The following is a 19777-nucleotide window of genomic DNA, read 5'->3' as shown; positions in this document are numbered from 1 at the left end:
CCTTTTCCTTTTCTCCTCCACCCCACTTCAACACTAATGACCACCTCTTCTAAAATTGCACCCGCCCAGTCCTCCGCCCCTTTCGTGCTTCATTCCTCTCAGTGGCACTCAGCAATGACTCCCCCTACTTGTTTCTTCTTTGTTTACTATCTTGCCCCATTTGAACGCCACCTCCCTGAGGGCAGGGATTTTAGCCTTTCTTCGTTGCTGTACCTTCAGCACCTTAAACAGTGCCTAGCTGTAGTAGGTGCTCAGTAATTGTTGGTTGGTTGATTGAAGGAAGGAATGAAAGCAAAGGTGGAGTCTGAGATAGGGGAAACTAGAGAAGCTCTGCATGCCACAGGATTAAAACTGGAAAGAAACCTCATTTCCTAAGGTAAAAAAGGAGTTTCCTAAAGAAAGGGCTGGTTCACGAGTGTGGGTCCAGTGTAGTCACATAGGCCTCACATATAGAAGGAGCTGGCATTCAGAAAGGTCCACCTGGAGTCTAATGCTCTGTGCTTACAGTCTTGAAATTCATCATGTGTTGCTGAATTCGTGTTTTGTAAGTCAAGTCCAGTGGGGCAGGGGTGCAGGTATGGGCTCAGGGTCTCAGCTCACATGGTCCCGCCTCCTGCCCCTGGGGCACCGAGCCCCACCCAGCCTCCCACACTCTGTTCCCAGAGGGGCCTCAGCATGGGCAGGGCAAGGGTGCCCAGAAGTTTCTCTGGAGAGGGGTTGGCGGCAGCTGCCTCCCAATGCCTTTCCCCCCGTCCTGGGCTGGCAGCCCCATAGCATGGCTGGTGGACAGCCAGCTAGAGGCCTTATCTTGGCAGGGGCGATCCAGGCACCTCGATCAAGGTACAAAGAAAATCCCAGCTTGGAGGTGTAAGATCCTTGGGGGGACCTATCTGCTGCAGTGGAGGCTGTGGGCTCCACTTCTCCAAACCAGCAGTGTGTAGGGCAGGCGCCAGAGTCACGCGTCCCCAGGCACCTGTCACAGGCATGTGTGTGTGTCTCTTCTGGCCAGCTTGAGTCACAAAATATGAATTAAATAATTTCAGTGATCCCACAGATAAGCTAAATGTGCTGCTACTTGCATTTAAAACTGGCATCACACTACATAAAAGATGAATAGTAAAGTTCATGCTAATAATTTAACATTTCAAATTCTCTTTACTTATAAAATTAAATAGCAAACACCACCACAATAAGCAGAGGGACCTTGGAAGAAAGGACAAGGCTTTATATATACCTTTACTTTTATCTATTTATTTATAAACTTTATTTATTTTTGGCTGCGTTGGGTCTTTGCTGCTGCGCGCGGGCTTTCTCTAGTTGCAGGGAGCGGGGGCTACTCTTCATTGTGGTGCACGGGCTTCTCATTGCAGTGGCTTCTCTTGTTGCGGAGCATGGGCTCTAGGTGCGCGGGCTTCAGTAGTTGTAGCACACGGGCTCAGGAGTTGTGGCTCGCGGGCTCTAGAGCACAGGCTCAGTAGTTGTGGCGCACGGGCGGAGCTGCTCCGCGGCATGTGGGATCTTCCCGGACCAGGGCTCAAATCCGTGTCCCCTGCATTGGCAGGCGGATTCTTAACCACTGCACCCCAGGGAAGTCCCATATGTACTTTTAATGGTACTTGTTTCCTGCTTTTTGAACCACATTTTTATTTTGCACTGGGCCCTGCAAATTACACTCAACATTTACATCAAAGTGGTTCTGTTAGGATTAATCTGTGGGTATACCATAAAGGCCTGGTAATCAGTTTCTGATTGTATTTCGATATTATATCTTTGATAGAACTACGTTATCAACGGTGTAATAAACCTATAATAAGATAACTAATAAAGGAGCTATTTCTTCCCATTTATGACATTATAACCCTTCATAACTTGGTCTTATTTCATTAAGCTAAAAGGATTAGCATTGCCAGGAAAACATCACATGAAAAATGTGATGGGCACAGCAAGGACTGCTAATTCATATTAAAAGTCAGACATGTAAAAAAATCCATCAAAACCAAAATAAGTTTCCTTCAAGGGTGGGGTATATTCCAACAAGTTTCAGCTGAGATCAGGTTTCTCAGGCGTGGTACTCTGACATTTAGTTGTGAGGGCTGTCCTGTGCACTACAGGATGTTTAGCAGCATCCCTGGCCTCTACCCAAGAGATGCCAGTAGCACCCTCCCTCCAATCATAACAGTTAAAAATATCTCCAGACATTGCAAATATACGCTGGGGGGCAAAACTGCCCCCGTAAGAACCACTGGCTTAGATGGACAAATGAGATGGGTAGTAAAGTGCCGTATAGCTCTTGAGAGCATCACATTCACTTCCCTACCCTCCAATGCCTAAATATCATAAACACAGACTCCCTCCAACTAAGATCAACAAATACAAGCGACATGGATACAGGAAAACTAAAGAATTCTTTTATTTAGTGAAAAAAGAGTGGGCAAATGACAGACAGCTCACATACTGTTAAACAGGATAAAAAGGGAAAGAAAAAGAGTAGAGACATCATAGTGATGGATTTTCACAAAAGGTGACAGATTTAAACTACAGAGCAAGGGGATATTTATAAGCGAGATGTCAAGGTATTAGTGACCAATCTATATCCAATTAGGTTTTCTCTAAGCTCAAGAACATTTAAAACCTCAGACTTAAATTTTAACTAAAGACGTGACAATTGTAAGCACACCACTTCAGTCTCTTAAAACTTCTAAGTGCTGCTCCTGGGTAAATATCTTTTTCTAATATTATTTCCCCACCCCAACATATAGAATATAACATTTCATGTTCCAGTAGTAATCACACACAGGATTAAAAACCCAACTGGCCAAGAAAGCGTTCTTCTTTCTATGAAGCGTTCTTTACAAAAGAAAAATGAAAGGAGTGGACATTGGTACCTTTTTTTTTTTGCGGTACACGGGCCCTCTCGGCTGTTGTGGCCTCTCCCGTTGTGGAGCACAGGCTCCGGATGCGCAGGCTCAGCGGCCATGGCTCACGGGCCCTGCCGTGGAATCTTCCGGACCGGGCATGAACCCGCATCCCTGCATCAGCAGGTGGACTCTCAACCACTGCGCCACCAGGAAGCCCCATTGGTACAATTCTTGCTGAAAAACAGCAAGAGTAATACCAAACCACCCTGCTTACTATAGAAAAGGCACGGCTCGCAGAACCAAGTATACAGGCTATAGCAGTAGAATACCCATCGCGAAAGGGCTGGCACATTAAACACTGTACACAGGTCTGTGTCTCTGGGTCAGGCTAGCGCATGCCCAGGATCTGTCTGCTTTTCAGTTGGTAAGTTTTTCAATGTCTGACAGGGCTTGGAGCGCGAAGCTGAGCAGCATGAAGCCTTTTTTCAGTTCCTTGCACTTGGATTTGAAGGTGAGCTGACTCTCAGAACTCTCACTCCTCATGATATTCTCCTTAACTCTCCCCACTGGAATGAACTTTCTTCTTCATTATCGAGGATGTAAGATCAAAAAGTTCTTAGAAAAAAAAGAAAAAGGTTTTTGAGTTTCATGAACAGGAGATGAACTCCTCCATACTTATCAAACTTACCAAAATATTTATTGTCAGTTTGCATGTGAAATCTGGGTACCTGTTTATTCTCTCTGGGATAGGAGTGTTAAACAAAATTCAACTGAGGCAAATATTAAAGATCTTACTGGCTTTATTCAACGATTCATAAATCGGGCAGCATCCCATCCAGACGACAGAAAGGAGTTCTAAGGAGCTGTACAAAAGGAAAGCTTTTATAGTTAGAAGGGGGCAGGACCAGGAAGTTACACCAGCAAAGGGGGGATTGTCTGTGGCAAGGTCACCGTCCTTTAGGGGACGGCAGGGGTCCTATCAGGCAGATGACCTCACTAGTGCTGACCAGGTAATTCCAGATTAACTGGTTTAAGATTCCATTCCTGAGAGAGCTGAAACTGAAAGTAAGTTAGGTATTAAGTCCTGAATTTGGTGACATTTGGTGACCAGTGACTCCATTTTGGATCTGTTGTCTCTTTTTAACAGGTTAGGGGCATGAGGTTGGCAGAAATAATCAGCTTTTTAATCTGTAGCCAAAACTCAAGGAACCTATGTTTTATTCTCTCACAATCAACATTCCTCTTAAGGTTAAATGCACTGAGGATTATGGGCCACAATATAAAACTTCTGGAAACCAATGTTATTTATCTCTATGCTTGAAAGCAAGTGCCATTCTACCTAGAACACATTACTTCCAGAAAAGTATGGAAGCAGAAGCTCTTTTTCATAGCGAGCACCTACAGTTTTGGCTAAATACTTCAGAACACATTTTACAGCGGCTTAACTGACCAGACACTTCTTCCAAAAAGAACCTAAGCAAGACTCAGCATGGTAAAAGTAAATCGAGTTAACAGTGAGTGAACTGTACTTTTAACATGAAAAAAATAATAATCTACTTAAAGTGGCTACACTATTAGGAACTGACAACTATCTGGGGGTTGGGGGCTTGAAGGTTTGAATTCTAAAATCTATTTGTTTTTCCTTTGCGTTCATTTAAAGGAAATACGTTCAAATATTTACTGAGCTCACTGTATGGGTTGTTGTGGACCAAACAAAGGCCCTATTGGTGGTAGGAGGAGATAGACCATAACAAATAAACAAGCCCACATGAGGAATACTTGAGGATGGTATGTGCTGTGAAGGAATGAACACGGAGAGAGGGAGACAGAGGTGCTGGGGGTGTTGGCAGTGATGAAGCTGCATAATAAGGTGACTTCTGAGCAGAGACCTGATGAGAGTGAGGAAGTAAGAAGTCTCGTGACTATCTAGAGATGAATGTTCCAGTCCAAAGAAACGGAGACGCCCTGAGGGAGAAGCAGGCTGCACAGAGAAACGCTGCCCTCCGACTGTCCCAACTTCCTATTTCATACACTGCTTCTCTGCAAAGCATTTTAGGAGACTGCTTTTAGGCCTCAACTCTTGTTTCAAATAGATCCACCTTTATTACCACAAACACCTATACATTTGTAAACAGACAGTGACAACTGTAAATCCTACTAATAAGACAGTTTTATAAGAAAGTGTTTAAAAAAAGAATTCGTATTTCACTCAACAGACTAAGTAGAGCCTTTAAAAAGATGCTGTTGCCTACTGTCATGATCTCAATTTATTTGTTTTCCTCATGTCTGAATTCTATAGCCCAAGGATGGGGAGAGGATATTTCCAACTGTCTTGAGTTCACAAGGGCACCCCCTCCCCACCGCTTTGTTGCTTTTCTTAGGGCTCTGACATGCTCAGTACTTTAAAACACCTCCTACCCACATTGGACACCATTCCCACAGCTCATTTTAAGTCTTTGCCATGATTCGCATACCGGTAGATTCTTCTACCTACGTGTCCTACGAAGTGAAACACATCATCCTTCGCCAGCTCTTCTCACCCTTTGCTCAAAGACTCTCAGGGCAAGATGTAAATAAACTCTTTGACTGGGAGAGCCGTCCCCAACAGGACCTTCCATATAATTCTCGGCAACGGGCCTGAGGCATGACACTTACCCAGATAAAAATTCCTCCTCACTCTATCACAGTAATCATGATTTAAGTCTAGTTTATCTTTATGGATGGCAGTGTGGAATCTAAGAGAAGCTGAAATAAATATTATAAAAATACTGAAATGGTAGATAGCAATATTGAGAAAAACGAGATTTACTTCCATCACTGGTTTCATTTGTTTCCATCACGTATTACAGAGCATATGCAGGTATTAAGCAGTCACACTTTGACATACACGTTTCAATTGGAACGGGTCTTAGCAAAGATCCAAAAGTGATGGCCTATTCTTCAGTTGGCTTATCACACCTTTTAAGCCATACTTTCTATGCAGGATGTGGCAAATATGAGTTGGTCGTGTGGTAATAGTAAAATGCTAGGATTTTCACTTGAAAATGGAGAGAAATGTAGAGTTTTGAAAATATACCCAGAGAAAAACCTGAAAGGCACAGCATTTTTTAAAAATGAACTAGTTTTTAAAAATAAATATCAAATACTGAACACAGTTTGATAAAGCAAATAAAACCGAAGATGAAATCATCCTGACTCATTGCCTCATGTCTCTGATCACAGTTAAGTCAGTCATTGCTAAAACACAATTTTTATCTCCACTGAAATGCATATATTCAATTCACTCCATCATAAAATTCAAGACTCTGGAAATTTAAAGGGCTGCCAAAGCCACCTTCGGGGCAACGCTGGTGCCCATTTCCTCATTTGTGGCACCAACTTCTGGTCTCTGAGCTGGTTCTCATACCTGGACCACCCGCCAGAGACAGGAACTTCTGGTCCTTCAGCAGGCTGTAATTCCTCAACAGACTTTCTGCTCTGGCCAGCTTGTTCTCTGCCAGTCTCTCACGAACACAAAGCTCACGTTCCTTCTCTTTAAGAAGGGAATGGAACGAGAAAGAAAGAAATTAACAAGTGGCATAAACAATTCACATTTGGTAATCTTACCGCTTTTCCTTATCGCTAAGGCTAACAGCCTGACCTCCGATGAGTCATGTTTTGTGAAGGGTTTCCTACTGTATACTCCAGCCAACCGGACTGTTCCCGTTTCATAATGCTGTGTGGTTAGTATGTTGTATGTTGTCTTAGGTTTTCTCCTAAGGACTGGCTTAAGCACAAGGACAAAGTCAGCTTCAACCTTTGGTTGTGATTTGTGGGAATAACTCATGGGGGAAAACAAAGAGCTACTGCCATCCCTGCTCTCCGCGGAGAAGGGGCAACAGTTCATTTTCCGGGCGTTACCCGGCTGCGGTACAAACCCTTCTCCCTCTGGGTGAATGACAGCACCCAAATAGAAGGGAAAAAAAACCACAGCTCAGTTAGGTGGTACTAACAAAGGCTATTATTTATTCATGGCCCAGCATTCAGAGAGTTCAGATTTCAGCTGCTTTGTGAAATTACAAAACACTCGGGAAAGTTTTAATGAAAAGTTTTTGGTTGTTTGTTTTTTGTGGGTTTTGTTTTTTTTTTAAAGAATTCTTTTGACAGAAGAGACAAAGATTTTCAGGTAAGCACAGGCTGTACCTCCCACAGACAGCGTATCTCACAGTACTAGACAATTATCATTAGGAAGTAAAACATTAACAAACGCATTTAGATGCTTTGTAAGTACGTTTAAATAGAAAAAAACTTATGAAGTCTGCATTGGCATTGAGCTGCAGAAGCGAGATTGGGTGAGCCGTGAGGGGGGAAGGAGACAGTCGCAGCCCGTCTCTTCCCTCGATGTCAAAATGCAGAGCTGCACTGCTGCTGCTGCCTTGCAGAATCCTAAAACCTGGGTAGCAGCTCTCACTTTAGTGGAGTAGACAGAGTTTCAACATCAAAAACTCATTACCACCCAGTCCGTCAATACCCATCAGAGTATTTAAATATCTTGTACCCACATGCTCTGTGGAACTGCCCAAATACATCTAGTCTTACACACTGTAGGATTTCAGACCCGGGCTGTGTTGGAGCAGTGTATCAGAAGGGAGAAGCGCTGGCAAATTCTAAGACCTTCTTTACAACGGGAAACCTCAGGGTCCATATATTAAGAAAGATAAAGAAAAGAGTGACTCTGCAGTACAGTGTGATGGCTACTGTGCTGGGCTGTCACAGTTAGGGCCCAACAATGTGACGACAACAGCTGATCTCAGAGAAAGAGGCTCAACGTGAAGGTGCGGCAAGCTTGATGTGCATATCTTGGTTTCGCAAGTATTTATAAAAACCTTCTAATAGAACACAGACGTGAGATCCTCTGTTCAGATAGATTTTCACATACATTAGAATAAGCTTCCTGGAGCTCTCTGTGCTTCACCCCCACTCAGACTTACGCTCCAGGTTTTCTTCCCTTGCTCTGAGGGCTCGCTCCCGCTCCTGTAACTGTGTTTCCTTCAGTTTCAGCTCACTCAATACAGGGCTGGAGTCCTGCAACTTTCCTGGTTCTCCTAATCGCCGCCCTCTTCTCTCAGGATTTCTCCTTTGCTCTTCTGCAACCAAGTCTGCTATCAAAGGATTCTCAAGAATTTCTTCAACAGAAGGTCGATGGTAATCCTGGGAAAAAAATATTCGGTGTTACAGGCACACTACATAATGGACTACTCATCCTGAAAGAGCAGTTACATTTAAAACAGCATATATTTCCAAGGCAAAAGAAAGGACTCCTTTACAGATGGGTCTTTTCTTTTCTTACTTGGCAGCATTATAGTTCAACATCTGTATATACTACAGAGTGATCACCACCACAAGTTCAGTTACCATCCATCACCATGCAACTGACCCCCTTCGCCCATTTTGCCCATTCCCCCCCCTGCCCCAACACACACACATGGGTCTTAAACACCTGAAAAATAAGTTCACTGGTGGCTTTAACTCATGAGGTTCTGGGTCCACAAAGTAATGCAGATTTTAACTTACCTTTGTTCCCCTTTTAACCTAAGAAGGCTCAATCCCTGTGCTGTGCTGGGTAGCGTTGCTAGGGTCGGTCAGTTTCAGGGCACGTACTGCCCTTGCATCTCCAAACTACATTAAGCAGGGTGCTCTCTCACCGACCTTCAATCCTGTTACTTCACCTGCATCCTTCCTTCTCTTTGAACTCCCACAGCATTTAACTCTATTCTTACACAGCCTGATCCCTAGGACATCTCCCTCCCCATCCCACTGACAGATTTTTTTCTACATAATCTCTTTATTTCCCCTCTACTCTTTTTAGTCAGCCCTCCCCCACGATTTCCATCTCTAATGATCTCTAATCTCTCAGAGCTAGAGGCAGAGTAATAAGGTATTATTCCTGGCCCCTTCCTGTACCACCTGCCACTTTGAGGTAGGCAAGGACAAGGGGAACTGAGGATTTGGATCCTTATTGCAATCTCTCCTTGCTACCAACCATCTGTTAGCATGGCAGAGTGGGATGAGACACAAAGAAAGCACAGAAGGCAGGCCTGCAATGTGCCAAGGATACATGTTTTCACTCGTGGTAACAGTAGATTTAGCTAAAGAAATATATTTAATGTTTCTTTAGACTCATTGCTCCACGAGAGGATACACTGCAAAACTTAGCTGAGAGATGGAAACATACAGTATATCATCTTATAAACTTTACCTTTAAATTTAACATCCTTGTAATAATGTCATTTAATTCATCAGAGTAACGATATGGAATTCGCCTGAATTTGCCTTCTCTGATCTTCCCAGCTAGTTCTTTCTGGTTGAAAGCTGTAAATGGAGGCCTGGGGAAAAAAATTTTTTTTTAAATGTAAAAATGAAAATATATAAGAAGAAGCAAACCAAAAGCAGAGTTTAAGGTCCAGTTTGTATTTATGTTTCTACTTCTGGGATCTTCTTCTGTAGCTAAGTTTCCCAACCTTGGCATTACTGACATTTGGAGCCATATGATTCTGTTTTGGGGACTGTCCTGTGCATTGTTTAGTATGTTTTGCAGCATCACTGACCTCTGTCCATTAGATGCCAGTAGCTATCCCTAGTTGTGACAACTAAAATGTCTCCAGACATTGTCAAATGTCCCATGGGAGGCAAAGCTGGGGGGCAAAATTCCCCTTCACTGGTTGAGAACCACTGCTCTACAGAATACTTTAGAAGGGAAAAAACAGAAAGAAAAAAGGGAAAGAATCAGAACTCTTTCCTGTCCAAACCCTAGACTGCTTCTCTAGATCTTTATTTCATTTCTTCCATAGGCTTGACCTATATGCTCTCCCCTTGAGCTAAGCTCAGTCTAACAGAGAAACATCTAACCAGGTTAGAAGCTTGAACAAGTCTAGATCCAGCCTCAGGGATTATATTATTAATTTGTAAATAATTTTTTTAACCTGTCCATCTACCTTAATTTTAACCCACGGTATGATTCTTTCAGACTTGAATGTGCATGGATGCTCAAAAAGCTGACCCTGGTGAAAGGTGACAAATCTAAGTGTTAACCTCAGACTAAAAATCTGTCTTCATTATACTTACATTAATGCACACAGTTCATACAGCAAGCAACCTAGTGACCAGATATCTGACTTCTCATTGTAGGACATGTGATTCATTTGCTCCTTAAGGGGGGGAAAAAAAAAAGGTAAGAAAATAGGAGTTTAAAGTTCATTTTGTTTTAAAACTTATAAAATTAGTCCTGGGACAAAAATGGAACCTTAAAGTTTGGTAATATTCACTCAAGGAAAAGAAGGGAACAAATTTTATATTATAAATATTTTATATCTATAACAAAAATTTCAAATACAAAAGGCTGATTACTCTTACATTAGATCTTGTATCATAACAACAAAAAGATGGTACTTTATACTTAATATTCAAATTTATAATGGAAAAAAGGCAATGATGTTATCCTAATACACTGTCATATATAATTCATTCACTTATTTTTCATTCGCAAATATTTATTATGTTACTACAGGCAAGGCACTGGCAAGTTAAAGGTGAACATGAGATAGCTCTACCCTCTACCCTCAAAGAATTCATAATCTAGAAACTCCATTTTAAAAGAACCAGAGAAAATTCTAGAATAACATCTAGCCCACATTTAAATGAATATAGACATAAATGGCTAATTGAATCATTCATTTATATATTTTTCCCTTAGCCCACTTATATACCACAGTAGTAAGTAATATTCTCACTCCCTATTTTAATTGTTTGCCTTTCTTCCACACGTACAGTAACAACAGTCCACCATGGCTCTTATTCTCAACAGAGGGCACAGAGGCAAGTACTGTACTGAAATCTTCAGAAGTCTTCTTAGTAATTTAAAGTCCAACAGGGGAGTCTGGTACCGCTTCCTGACAATCCCATAGGGAAGGCTAAACTGGTCTATTTACAAGGGCAGGGGGGAACAGGAACAAAAGAATTGTGCAGGTTTCAATTTTTCCAAGAACCACCTCTGGATAATTTTCCTTTATATCAAAGGCTTTCTATTTGGAATCTGATCCAGTGAGAAAACGACACTGCTCTGGCCATGTCTAATCTGAGTCAAAAACAAAATCACTGGGCTTCCCTGGTGGCGCAGTGGTTGAGAGTCCGCCTGCCAATACAGGGGACGCGGGTTCGTGCCCCGGTCCGGGAGGATCCCACATGCCGTGGAGCGGCTGGGCCCGTGAGCCATGGCTGCTGAGCCTGCGTGTCCGGAGCCTGTGCTCTGCAATGGGAGAGGCCACAACAGTGAGAGGCCCGCGTACCGCAAAAAAAAAAAAAAAAAAAAAAATCACTAATTTACAAAGTTTTATACTGTAGTCAGATTGGTTAACATAACTAAAAAAGACTGAGAAAATCCTGAAAATGTTTGTGAACAGCTAAAAAAATAAATCTCTCTCCATCTTTATCTGCTCATCTTTCATATACAACACATTAGTGCTATCACTTATTGATTCAAGCTCTTCAAAAGTCACTAGAGAGCCATAAACAGTTCATACCCTTTGACCCAGAAATTTCATTTCAAGAGCTAAACACCAAGGAAATAACCAAAAAGGAAGAAAGAATAATTCATACAAAGACATGCATAGCAGTGCTCTTTAGAATGGTGAGACATTTTGGAAACAAAATATTCAGCAACTGAGGAAACAGGTAAATGGGTAGACTCTGCAGCTGCACTGTAGGAAAAGGCAATAAAAAAAGAATAAGTACAAAAAGTTAACACCGCAAAAATATGTTGTCAGAAGTGAGTGAGCCTCCTGAGCCCTGAACCTCCATGCACAAGAATCACCTAGAAGGTCTGTTAAAATACAAAGTCCAAAATAAAAAGTGGTGGAGGACAAACAGAGAAAAAAAGAGTTGAGCACAAAGACCTGTCCAGAGATCCAAATTCACTGGATTTGGGGCTCAGGACTGTGCATTTTAAACGATCACCCCAGATGAGTTCCAGCTGGTGTCCAGGACCTATGGCACTTTGGGAAGTGCTGCTCTTGAGGGCAGAGACAAAACCTATCTCATCTTTGTGATCCCAGAGCTTAGCACTTGGTAGTCATTCGATGAAAGCTTGATTTATATTGCTAATACAGGAACTTAATGGTCTGGTGGTCCATTTGGAAAAATATAAATTTAAAATAAAACAGTATTGTTAATTCTTGGCTATTGGATATTACTAAACAAACAAAAAGTTGAGTGTTTAGCATTAAGATGTTTAAAAAGCACCTAAATTCTGAAATACTTACAGGAGACATATAATAAGGTGTGCCAACAAATGTTTTTGCAAAACTCGTATCGTGGTTTAATATCCTAGCTAACCCAAAGTCTCCAAGCTTAACGTTTTGCTTGCCATCCAGGAAAACATTGGCTGGTTTCAGATCCCGATGCAGCACAGTATGACCACCATCACTTCGTCTGTGACATTCCTTTAGGGCCAGAGTCAACTGAGTCATCACTCGAAGAACAAACTCTTCATCCAAGTATTGCCTGAAATCAAAGCAGTAATACAGCCTATAACTTCTGAATAAAACCATAACAAAGATAGGATGATGTGAATTATCTAGTTTTCAAAGTGTACACATAGGGAAATAAATTGATATGAAATATGGGTGCTGACGTACCAGGGATTTTCTAAAGTACCGTGGACCCACCAAACAAACACCAGAAGACTCTTCCGCATTACTAAGTACTCTGTCCCTGATCCTAATACAGGATGCTTAACAGAAGCAAAACTAGGCCCATTTAAGAGATTTTACCTTTCCTTGGTCCCCTTTGTAATTGCACTAGCCAGGTCCCCTCCTTCACAATATTCCATTACAATGTACAGTGTTGTGTTGGTTCGGTCAATAATTCTATCATAGTATCGGACGATATTTGGATGCTTCAGCTCACGAAGTAAATTCACTTCAGAAACAAGCATGTGTTTCTCAGCTTCTGTCATGGAGCCATAGTCCAGTTCCTTCCAAACTAAGATCTGAAATAAAAATTTCCAAGGCACAAATAAACTCATTATACTCAAAACCTTTTTAAAAACTTTTAAAAATTACTTCTCTAGTAAGTAGATCATACAGTGACATCATCTAATGTAGTTCAATGAACCTAAGGACCCCTGAGTTTACTTCCATAATCTTCCCCCAATTTTTCAGCAGTAAATGATGCAACAGAGAGTGACGAGGTACATTAGACCTCCCCCAACCCCCTAACCTCCGTTGCTTAGTCAAAGCTGGTCAAAGCTGGGGTAGAGGTAGTCAAAGTCCTCGAGCATTCCAAGTCAAGATTTCCAAGGTAAGAGAACTTAAACTTAGTAAAGGTCCTTCCGTCAGAGCCAATTTCCTCTCCATTGTTTCTTTGTGTAAAGTCTACCTACACACCTTGGGAAATCTGAATCCAACAATCCGAATAATGGGTATTTTAAATGAATTCTGACTACAAGACATAAAAGTTCGACGTGCTGATGGTCATGACCGAGAGGGCTCTTCTCTAAAAACAGGTCAGGAGGGCTTCCCTGGTGGCGCAGTGGTTGGGAGTCCGCCTGCCGATGCAGGGGACACGGGTTCGTACCCCAGTCCGGGAGGATCCCACATGCCGCGGAGCGGCTGGGCCCGTGAGCCATGGCCGCTGAGCCTGAGCGTCCGGAGCCTGAGCGTCCGGAGCCTGTGCTCCGCGACGGGAGAGGCCACAACAGTGAGAGGCCCGCGTACCGAAAAAAAAAAAAAAAAACAGCTCAGGAGTCAGCTAGCTGTCACCAACTGAAGGCCCTTAGCAGGTCAAATTGGGAAAAAGGAAGAAAATGGAAGAGAAAGGAAAAAAGATGGAAAAAATATATATACCTATAACATAAATATATAAAAATGCGCAATCTCATGTAAATAGCAAAGCGGTGTTATGTATTTGACAATATTCTATTTGGCACATTCTATTAATTTTATTTAAAGATTAAGGACAGATTCACAAATGAAAAATTAAAAAAAAAAAAGGAAAAAGGGACACAGTTTCCCATCCCTTGAGAGACCCAGGACCGACACAGACCTGCGGGGAGATGGCTAACTCTTCTGAGCACCCTGCCTTCCAGACGCACAGCCCCAGGCCCCTCGCTTCCCTTCGGCGGCAGAGGGCGCGCCCCCCGCAGTTTGCACAACCGCGGCGGGGGCGGAGACAGGCACCGAGCCCGCGCTCACCTTGCCATCGCTCTTCCTCCGGATCTTCTGGCAGCGGCCGTAGGAGCCCGTGCCAATGGTGTACAGCACCTCGTAGTCCTCCGCCCGAGTCGGCATGGCCAGACCCGCGCAGAACACCTGAACGTCGCACCACCGTCGCGGATATGCCACCACCGAGTCGGAGACCTCAAGTCACAGCGCCAGGCCGCCCCAGTCTCCAGCCCAGTTTAACCGTCGCGGGCCCCCGCCTCGCAGTCTATTGGCCTGCGGTAAGGCCGCTTCGCCTCTCTGATTGGCTAAGAAGAACACAACACCCTGGGCATCTTGGGAAAAGTGTATCGCTAGGCAACCGCGTCGGCGTCGGTGACGGCGTCTGCTTCCGACGTCTCGGGAGAAAGGGGCGGAGCTAAAACCAAAGAGAGGGCGGGGCACAGAAAGCCGCAGTGCCAGGCGGTTCCTCGCCGCCCTGTTCCTCTGGCTGAGGTCGCCAAGGCAACCGAAGTCCAGAGACCGCTCTTCAGACTTTTCTGCTCACTGCCTCAACCAGCTGCCTTTGCACTCTGACCTCTCACACAACCCATTCTCTGTACGCGCCCTCCTCTCTCAGGTTCCTGTACCCTGAGCCCGGGGCAGGGTTACGCTAAAGTCTGGGTGAGAACTGAGTAGAGAGATGAAAAGGACTGTCTCTCCCTGAAGGGTGCGCGAATAAGTGCTGACAGTGCTGCGGGACTGTGTACAAGTGCTTGCGGGACAAGCACTTTACATGTATTGTAAAGTAATAAAGCAGGAATTGGCGTTATTTCCGATGAGGAAATGGAAGCACAGGAAGGTTATAGTATTTGCTTAGTTCCAACATCCAGGAAGAGAAGAATAAATGCAAAAACTGGATACTCATAGTAATGATTTAAAGTTCACACATAACTTTAGGATGTAGTCCTCATAGAGAGACTATATCTTTGAACACCAAACTTAGAGGCCTGTTTAACATGCAGAGGGTGTGTACAAAACCTCAGGGTGCAATATGGAAGTCCCTGATGTTTTGGAATACCCAGGAGAATATGGTGGCTCTAAGGCAGAGAGAGGTTTACCTTTAAGACTCCTACAAATTTTTTTTTTTTTTAGAAAAGACTACCAAATAGGTTATAAGGGGTGCCAAGAACATAGTTGATTGACAATACTTCATTGAATGCAGCCTTTTCTGGGCATGCACAGAGACAAACACTTTCAGCTCGCCCAGCGAGATGGAACAGTCCCACTTTTACCTGGGAGAGGGGACCTGGAGACCTCCATCCAAAGGTGGAGGAGTACTTTACAAGAAGGCTAATAATTTGGCAATGCATAAATAGGTCAATTTTCTTTAAATATCTGATCAGCATGGGATTGAAAGTAACTTGATTTCCTATTAATAAGAATTACAAACCTCTTTATGTTAAAAATAAGGAATTTATTACCTGCACTGAATATAACATAATTGGAATTGCCAGCCAGGAGATTTTTAAAGTAACGTTCAAGGGCACTGTCTTACCTCAAGGGAATGGAACCAGTTTAGTTTTCAAAAGTTATGTAAGGAGCCACAAGTGGCTCAGTTAATTGGCTTTATATTTTTTTATTTTAGTACCTCTTAAAGATTGACATCCCTGGAGCTCTTTCGCTGGCCCACCTCAAATCCAACCCTGTACCTTCTCTCTGGCCATTCTTATGCTCTGATGCTTTGCCCCAATTCCCCAAACCCGGCACACTTTCTCAGTTCCCTCCTACCACCACCACCTTTGCACCTGTTACTCCATTTGTCTGGAATACTGTCCATCCCACTCCCTTATCCACTCCCCTACCCCTGATCATGTCTGTCTAGAGGACACAACTTGTCTTTCAAGACTCAGTGCCAACTTTCTCTCCTGTACTCTGGAAAGCCTTTCCTAGCATCCTAGAACAAGCAATTCCTCCATCTATAGTGTTCATAAACCACTTTGTACATAAGTCCACCTTAACTTGTTATTTATCATTATTTGTTTATATGGATCTCACAGTGGCTCAACTTCAAATTCCTTGTAGCTAGCATAAGCCCTGTAATAAAAGAGGCATGCAAAAAATCTTTGTTAAATGAAAATATGAGAAAGCAGCTTATTAATAATCATGTAAGAATTTGGATGAGCCCTCAAGTACTCACGTTTCGATAGCCTCCAGCCCTGTGGCAGAGACTAAATACTGGGTAAAGAGCCATCCCAAGAGTATGGAGAGTGGCTCCTAGGCACATATGTTCATTCAGCAAATATTTATTGAGCACTTTTTATGTGCCAGATATAATGATAGGAATTAATATGCTGAGTGTTCATTAGAAGAGACAGAGATGGTAAAGAGTGACATGGGTATGGCATGACAAACCCTAAAAACATGCCAAAGTTAGCCCATATCATTGGGTGGGAGTGAGGGGCAGGACAGCCTAGACGCTGAGAAGAAAGAGACATTAATGGCTGAGGAGCATGTGGAGGTCGATCAGGAACACTTTAGAGGAAATACCCCTTCCCCCATCACTTCCTCCCTCCTTCCTTCATATTCCACCCATCCTTTAAGACTCAGCTCAAGCCCAGTTTCTTCCCTGAAAAATTCCCTGGCTGCCCTCAACCCACGGTGACCTCCTAAAAGAGCAATTAACTGTGTTCTTTACTCATTTAGGATGTGCCATATAATAGTCTGAATTACTTGCTGCTCATGTATATCTATCTTACCTGACCTATTAAATCGAAAACTCATCCTTCAACAAATATTAATCGAGGCCCCGCCAGGTGCTGAAGATACCCCAGTGAGTGGGACTGACGTGCAGTCTTGGAGGTGGAGACAGTAGATGTACCAAGGAGACAGAGAAATGCAACCATTACAAATTCTGCTAAGAATTAAGAAAACAAAGAACTGAGACAGAAATGGAGAAGACTACAAAGACTACATTGAAAGAGAAAACTAAGAGATGACCAGCTCCATAAGGGTGGGACCAAGGCTTGAACTTGTCTATAACCAGGCTCCCACACCCAGGGTCTGATTCAGTGTCTTCACAATTTTCTTGCTAAATATGCTGATTGTTGTCAGTTTTAATTTAAATTTGGTGAAATCTCAAATAAAGAGATTATTTGCACTATGTCTGTGTGTTCTGCTCACAAGTGCTCTACAGGTGTTCCCAAAGACACCAACACATTTTTTGGAAGACTAATGGGCACCTCCAACTTAACGTGTCCAAACTCATACTCGAGTTTTGTCCCAGACTTGTTCTACTCACTGTTTTCTTCGTCTTAAGTAACTAATGCAGGTGATTTTTTTGTTGTTTCTTTTGTTCACGGCAGTATCTCCAGCACCTAAAACGTGCCTGGAACGTAGTAGGCACTCAGTTGGCATTTGTACATTGAAAGAATGTACCAGCGAAGGAACAAACAAATGAGCCATCATACTCCATTGCCCTCGGCTTCCCTTTATATGTTGCATTAAAGACCCACTAGAGGGCTGTAAATCACCGCGTGATAAATGAGGAGTCAGTACGTCTGCACCAACCCACCCCCAGACCTGTCCTGAGAGGTCACTTCGAGATTTGCATATTTAGCATTGCAAATCTCAGAAAAGATGTTTGTGTGTCTTATCTTCACACAGTTACTTGGAGCCATCTGAAGTCATGGATTATGGAAATTCTTTAAAGTGCTTAATAAAGATTTCTAGAAATAAAAGAGAGAGAGAGATTCTTTCGAAAGAGTAGAAGCTAAAAGATGTTAAAGAAAGGTGCACGACAAAGTATGTGCTCAATAAATAACCATGTTCTAGAGGAAAGAATGAGGTGTTATGGAGACTGACCCTAATAGCGACCCACCACTTGATCTAAACAGAAGGACAAGATGAAGCTAAGAGACAGCTTTGGGTTTAATGGCAGGCAGCTGATGGAAGAGGATGACAAGAAATTTTTCTTTGAGACCACATTGTGGCTAGTTCTAGCTCTGTCACATTTTAAAGAGGGATAGCGTCATGCTTGCACCCAAGGGTACAAGTTAGGGAAAGGCTGACTTTTGTTCAATACAAGGATCAACTTTCAGACAAAGAGCCACCCACAAATTTTATGTTTTTTTTAATGATATTTGTATATTCAGGATATATATTATCAAATCTCTAAGAATATTGATAATATAAATTGGTTAAGAAGAAAGTTAGAACGAATCACAGATGCTGAAGCCATAATGTGTATCTAAGGGACTTCAGGAGCTTTTAGAGAACACTCCTAATTTTCCCTTCAGGGGGCAGCACAGTGAAATTGTAGGAGCAGTGAGCATACGGTCTAGGGACCCAGGTTCGGCTAGTTCTGTTTTGATGAACTGTATGACCTAGGGAATCCACTTCACCTCCCTGTAAAATGAGGGTTTTAAATGTGATGACCTTTAATGATCCTTCCAGCTTCACATGAAAACTGAAAACTGAAAACCCTCCTCCTGGAAACTCACCAGAACTGCTATCAGAGCCAGAAAGCTTGTCTGCTTAGCCCTTGGTTTGACCCCAGATAACAGCTTTTATTAAGAAGCTATGTCTGCATTAGCTTTCTCAACATCCTCTTCATTCTTGACTTTTATCAGCAACATTTATTGAGTAACGACACAGTGACAGGTGCTGGAGATAGAAAGATAAAAGATCAGCACTTGCCCTCAAAGAGGTTCCCCTGGAAAGGTGAGACGTGTAAATCAGCTCTCCCTATTCAGTGTGATAATCTCTCTGCAAGAGCTTACCTAAATGTCAAGGGAACCCAGAGGGAGGAGCCAGGCTCTGATAGGGATGGCAGGGAGTGCAGGTCAGGGCAAGTGTTCCTGGGGGAGGTGACCCCTGAACTACATCTAAAGGATGAATTAGAATTAGGAGAGAGGGGACTGTGGGTGAAAACATGAAGGCATGCCGTGGCCTGCAGGTTAGCGGACCAAAGGCTGCCTGTGGTTACCTCGTGAGACAGCCAGTTAGGTAAGCAGGATGACCCAGGAGTTGAGGCAATCTTCTGAAGGTGATGGAGTCACAGTGGAAGCTTTGAGCAGACGAATATTACCAGGCTGTGCTCTAGAAAGATCCCCCAGTAACAAGATAGAGAATGAACGTGGGAGGACAGGAATATGTTACGAGAGGTTATGGTAACAACTCAGGAGGAAATGATATCGGCTGAAATGAGGCAATGGAGGAGAAGGAGGGAGTCTAGAACCGTTTGGGTGGTAAATTAGATGAGATACGGTGAGCAACACTATGTAGGGGAAGTCGGGAGGACAACTCCTGGCTTGAGTGACCAGATGGATGGCGGTGTCCTCCACTGCAGGAGACGATGCTGAAGGAGGAGCAGGTTGGGGTGGGGGATACTGAGAGCATGATGAGCCCACAGGCCTATGGGGGGACTGGCCAGTGGGCAGCTGGATGCAGAGTCTCAACAGAGTAGTCTAGGCTGGAGCCAGAGAACTGGAAGTAGGTTGTGACAGAAGCCAGGTGTGGGGATGAATATGCCCCAAGAGTGGCGGAGAAGGGAGCCTGGAGGTTATACTGGGCTGTAAAGGAAGAAAAGTCAGCAAAAGAGACCAAGAAACATGACCAAAGGGGTAGAAGGCAATATGGAAATAATCTCTAACCCAGGTTCCAATAGAGGAGATCGTTTTAAGAATGTGGGAGTGGTCCACGGGGCCGGATGTTGCAAAAAGAACACAGAAAGGATGGGCAGAA

At 43.3% G+C, this 19777-nt stretch overlaps 1 protein-coding gene across 1 annotated transcript; it reads right to left on the bottom strand.

Moving 5' to 3' along the window:
- Positions 1-2387: 2387 nt before the first annotated feature.
- NEK2 (NIMA related kinase 2) lies at positions 2388-14316 on the bottom strand. The gene is made up of 8 exons (XM_032613425.1): positions 14087-14316; positions 12665-12882; positions 12155-12395; positions 9963-10045; positions 9097-9223; positions 7829-8048; positions 6265-6390; positions 2388-3473 (listed from the first exon to the last, which is right to left on the bottom strand). Exons 1-8 carry the CDS (start codon positions 14180-14182, stop codon positions 3412-3414), a joined length of 1173 nt encoding a protein of 390 aa, XP_032469316.1. The 5' UTR covers positions 14183-14316; the 3' UTR covers positions 2388-3411.
- Positions 14317-19777: the final 5461 nt, after the last annotated feature.

Source organism: Phocoena sinus, chromosome 1 (genome assembly GCF_008692025.1).
Source record: "Phocoena sinus isolate mPhoSin1 chromosome 1, mPhoSin1.pri, whole genome shotgun sequence".
Lineage (NCBI taxonomy): Eukaryota > Metazoa > Chordata > Mammalia > Artiodactyla > Phocoenidae > Phocoena > Phocoena sinus.
This window is presented reverse-complemented; position numbering and strand designations above follow the sequence as displayed.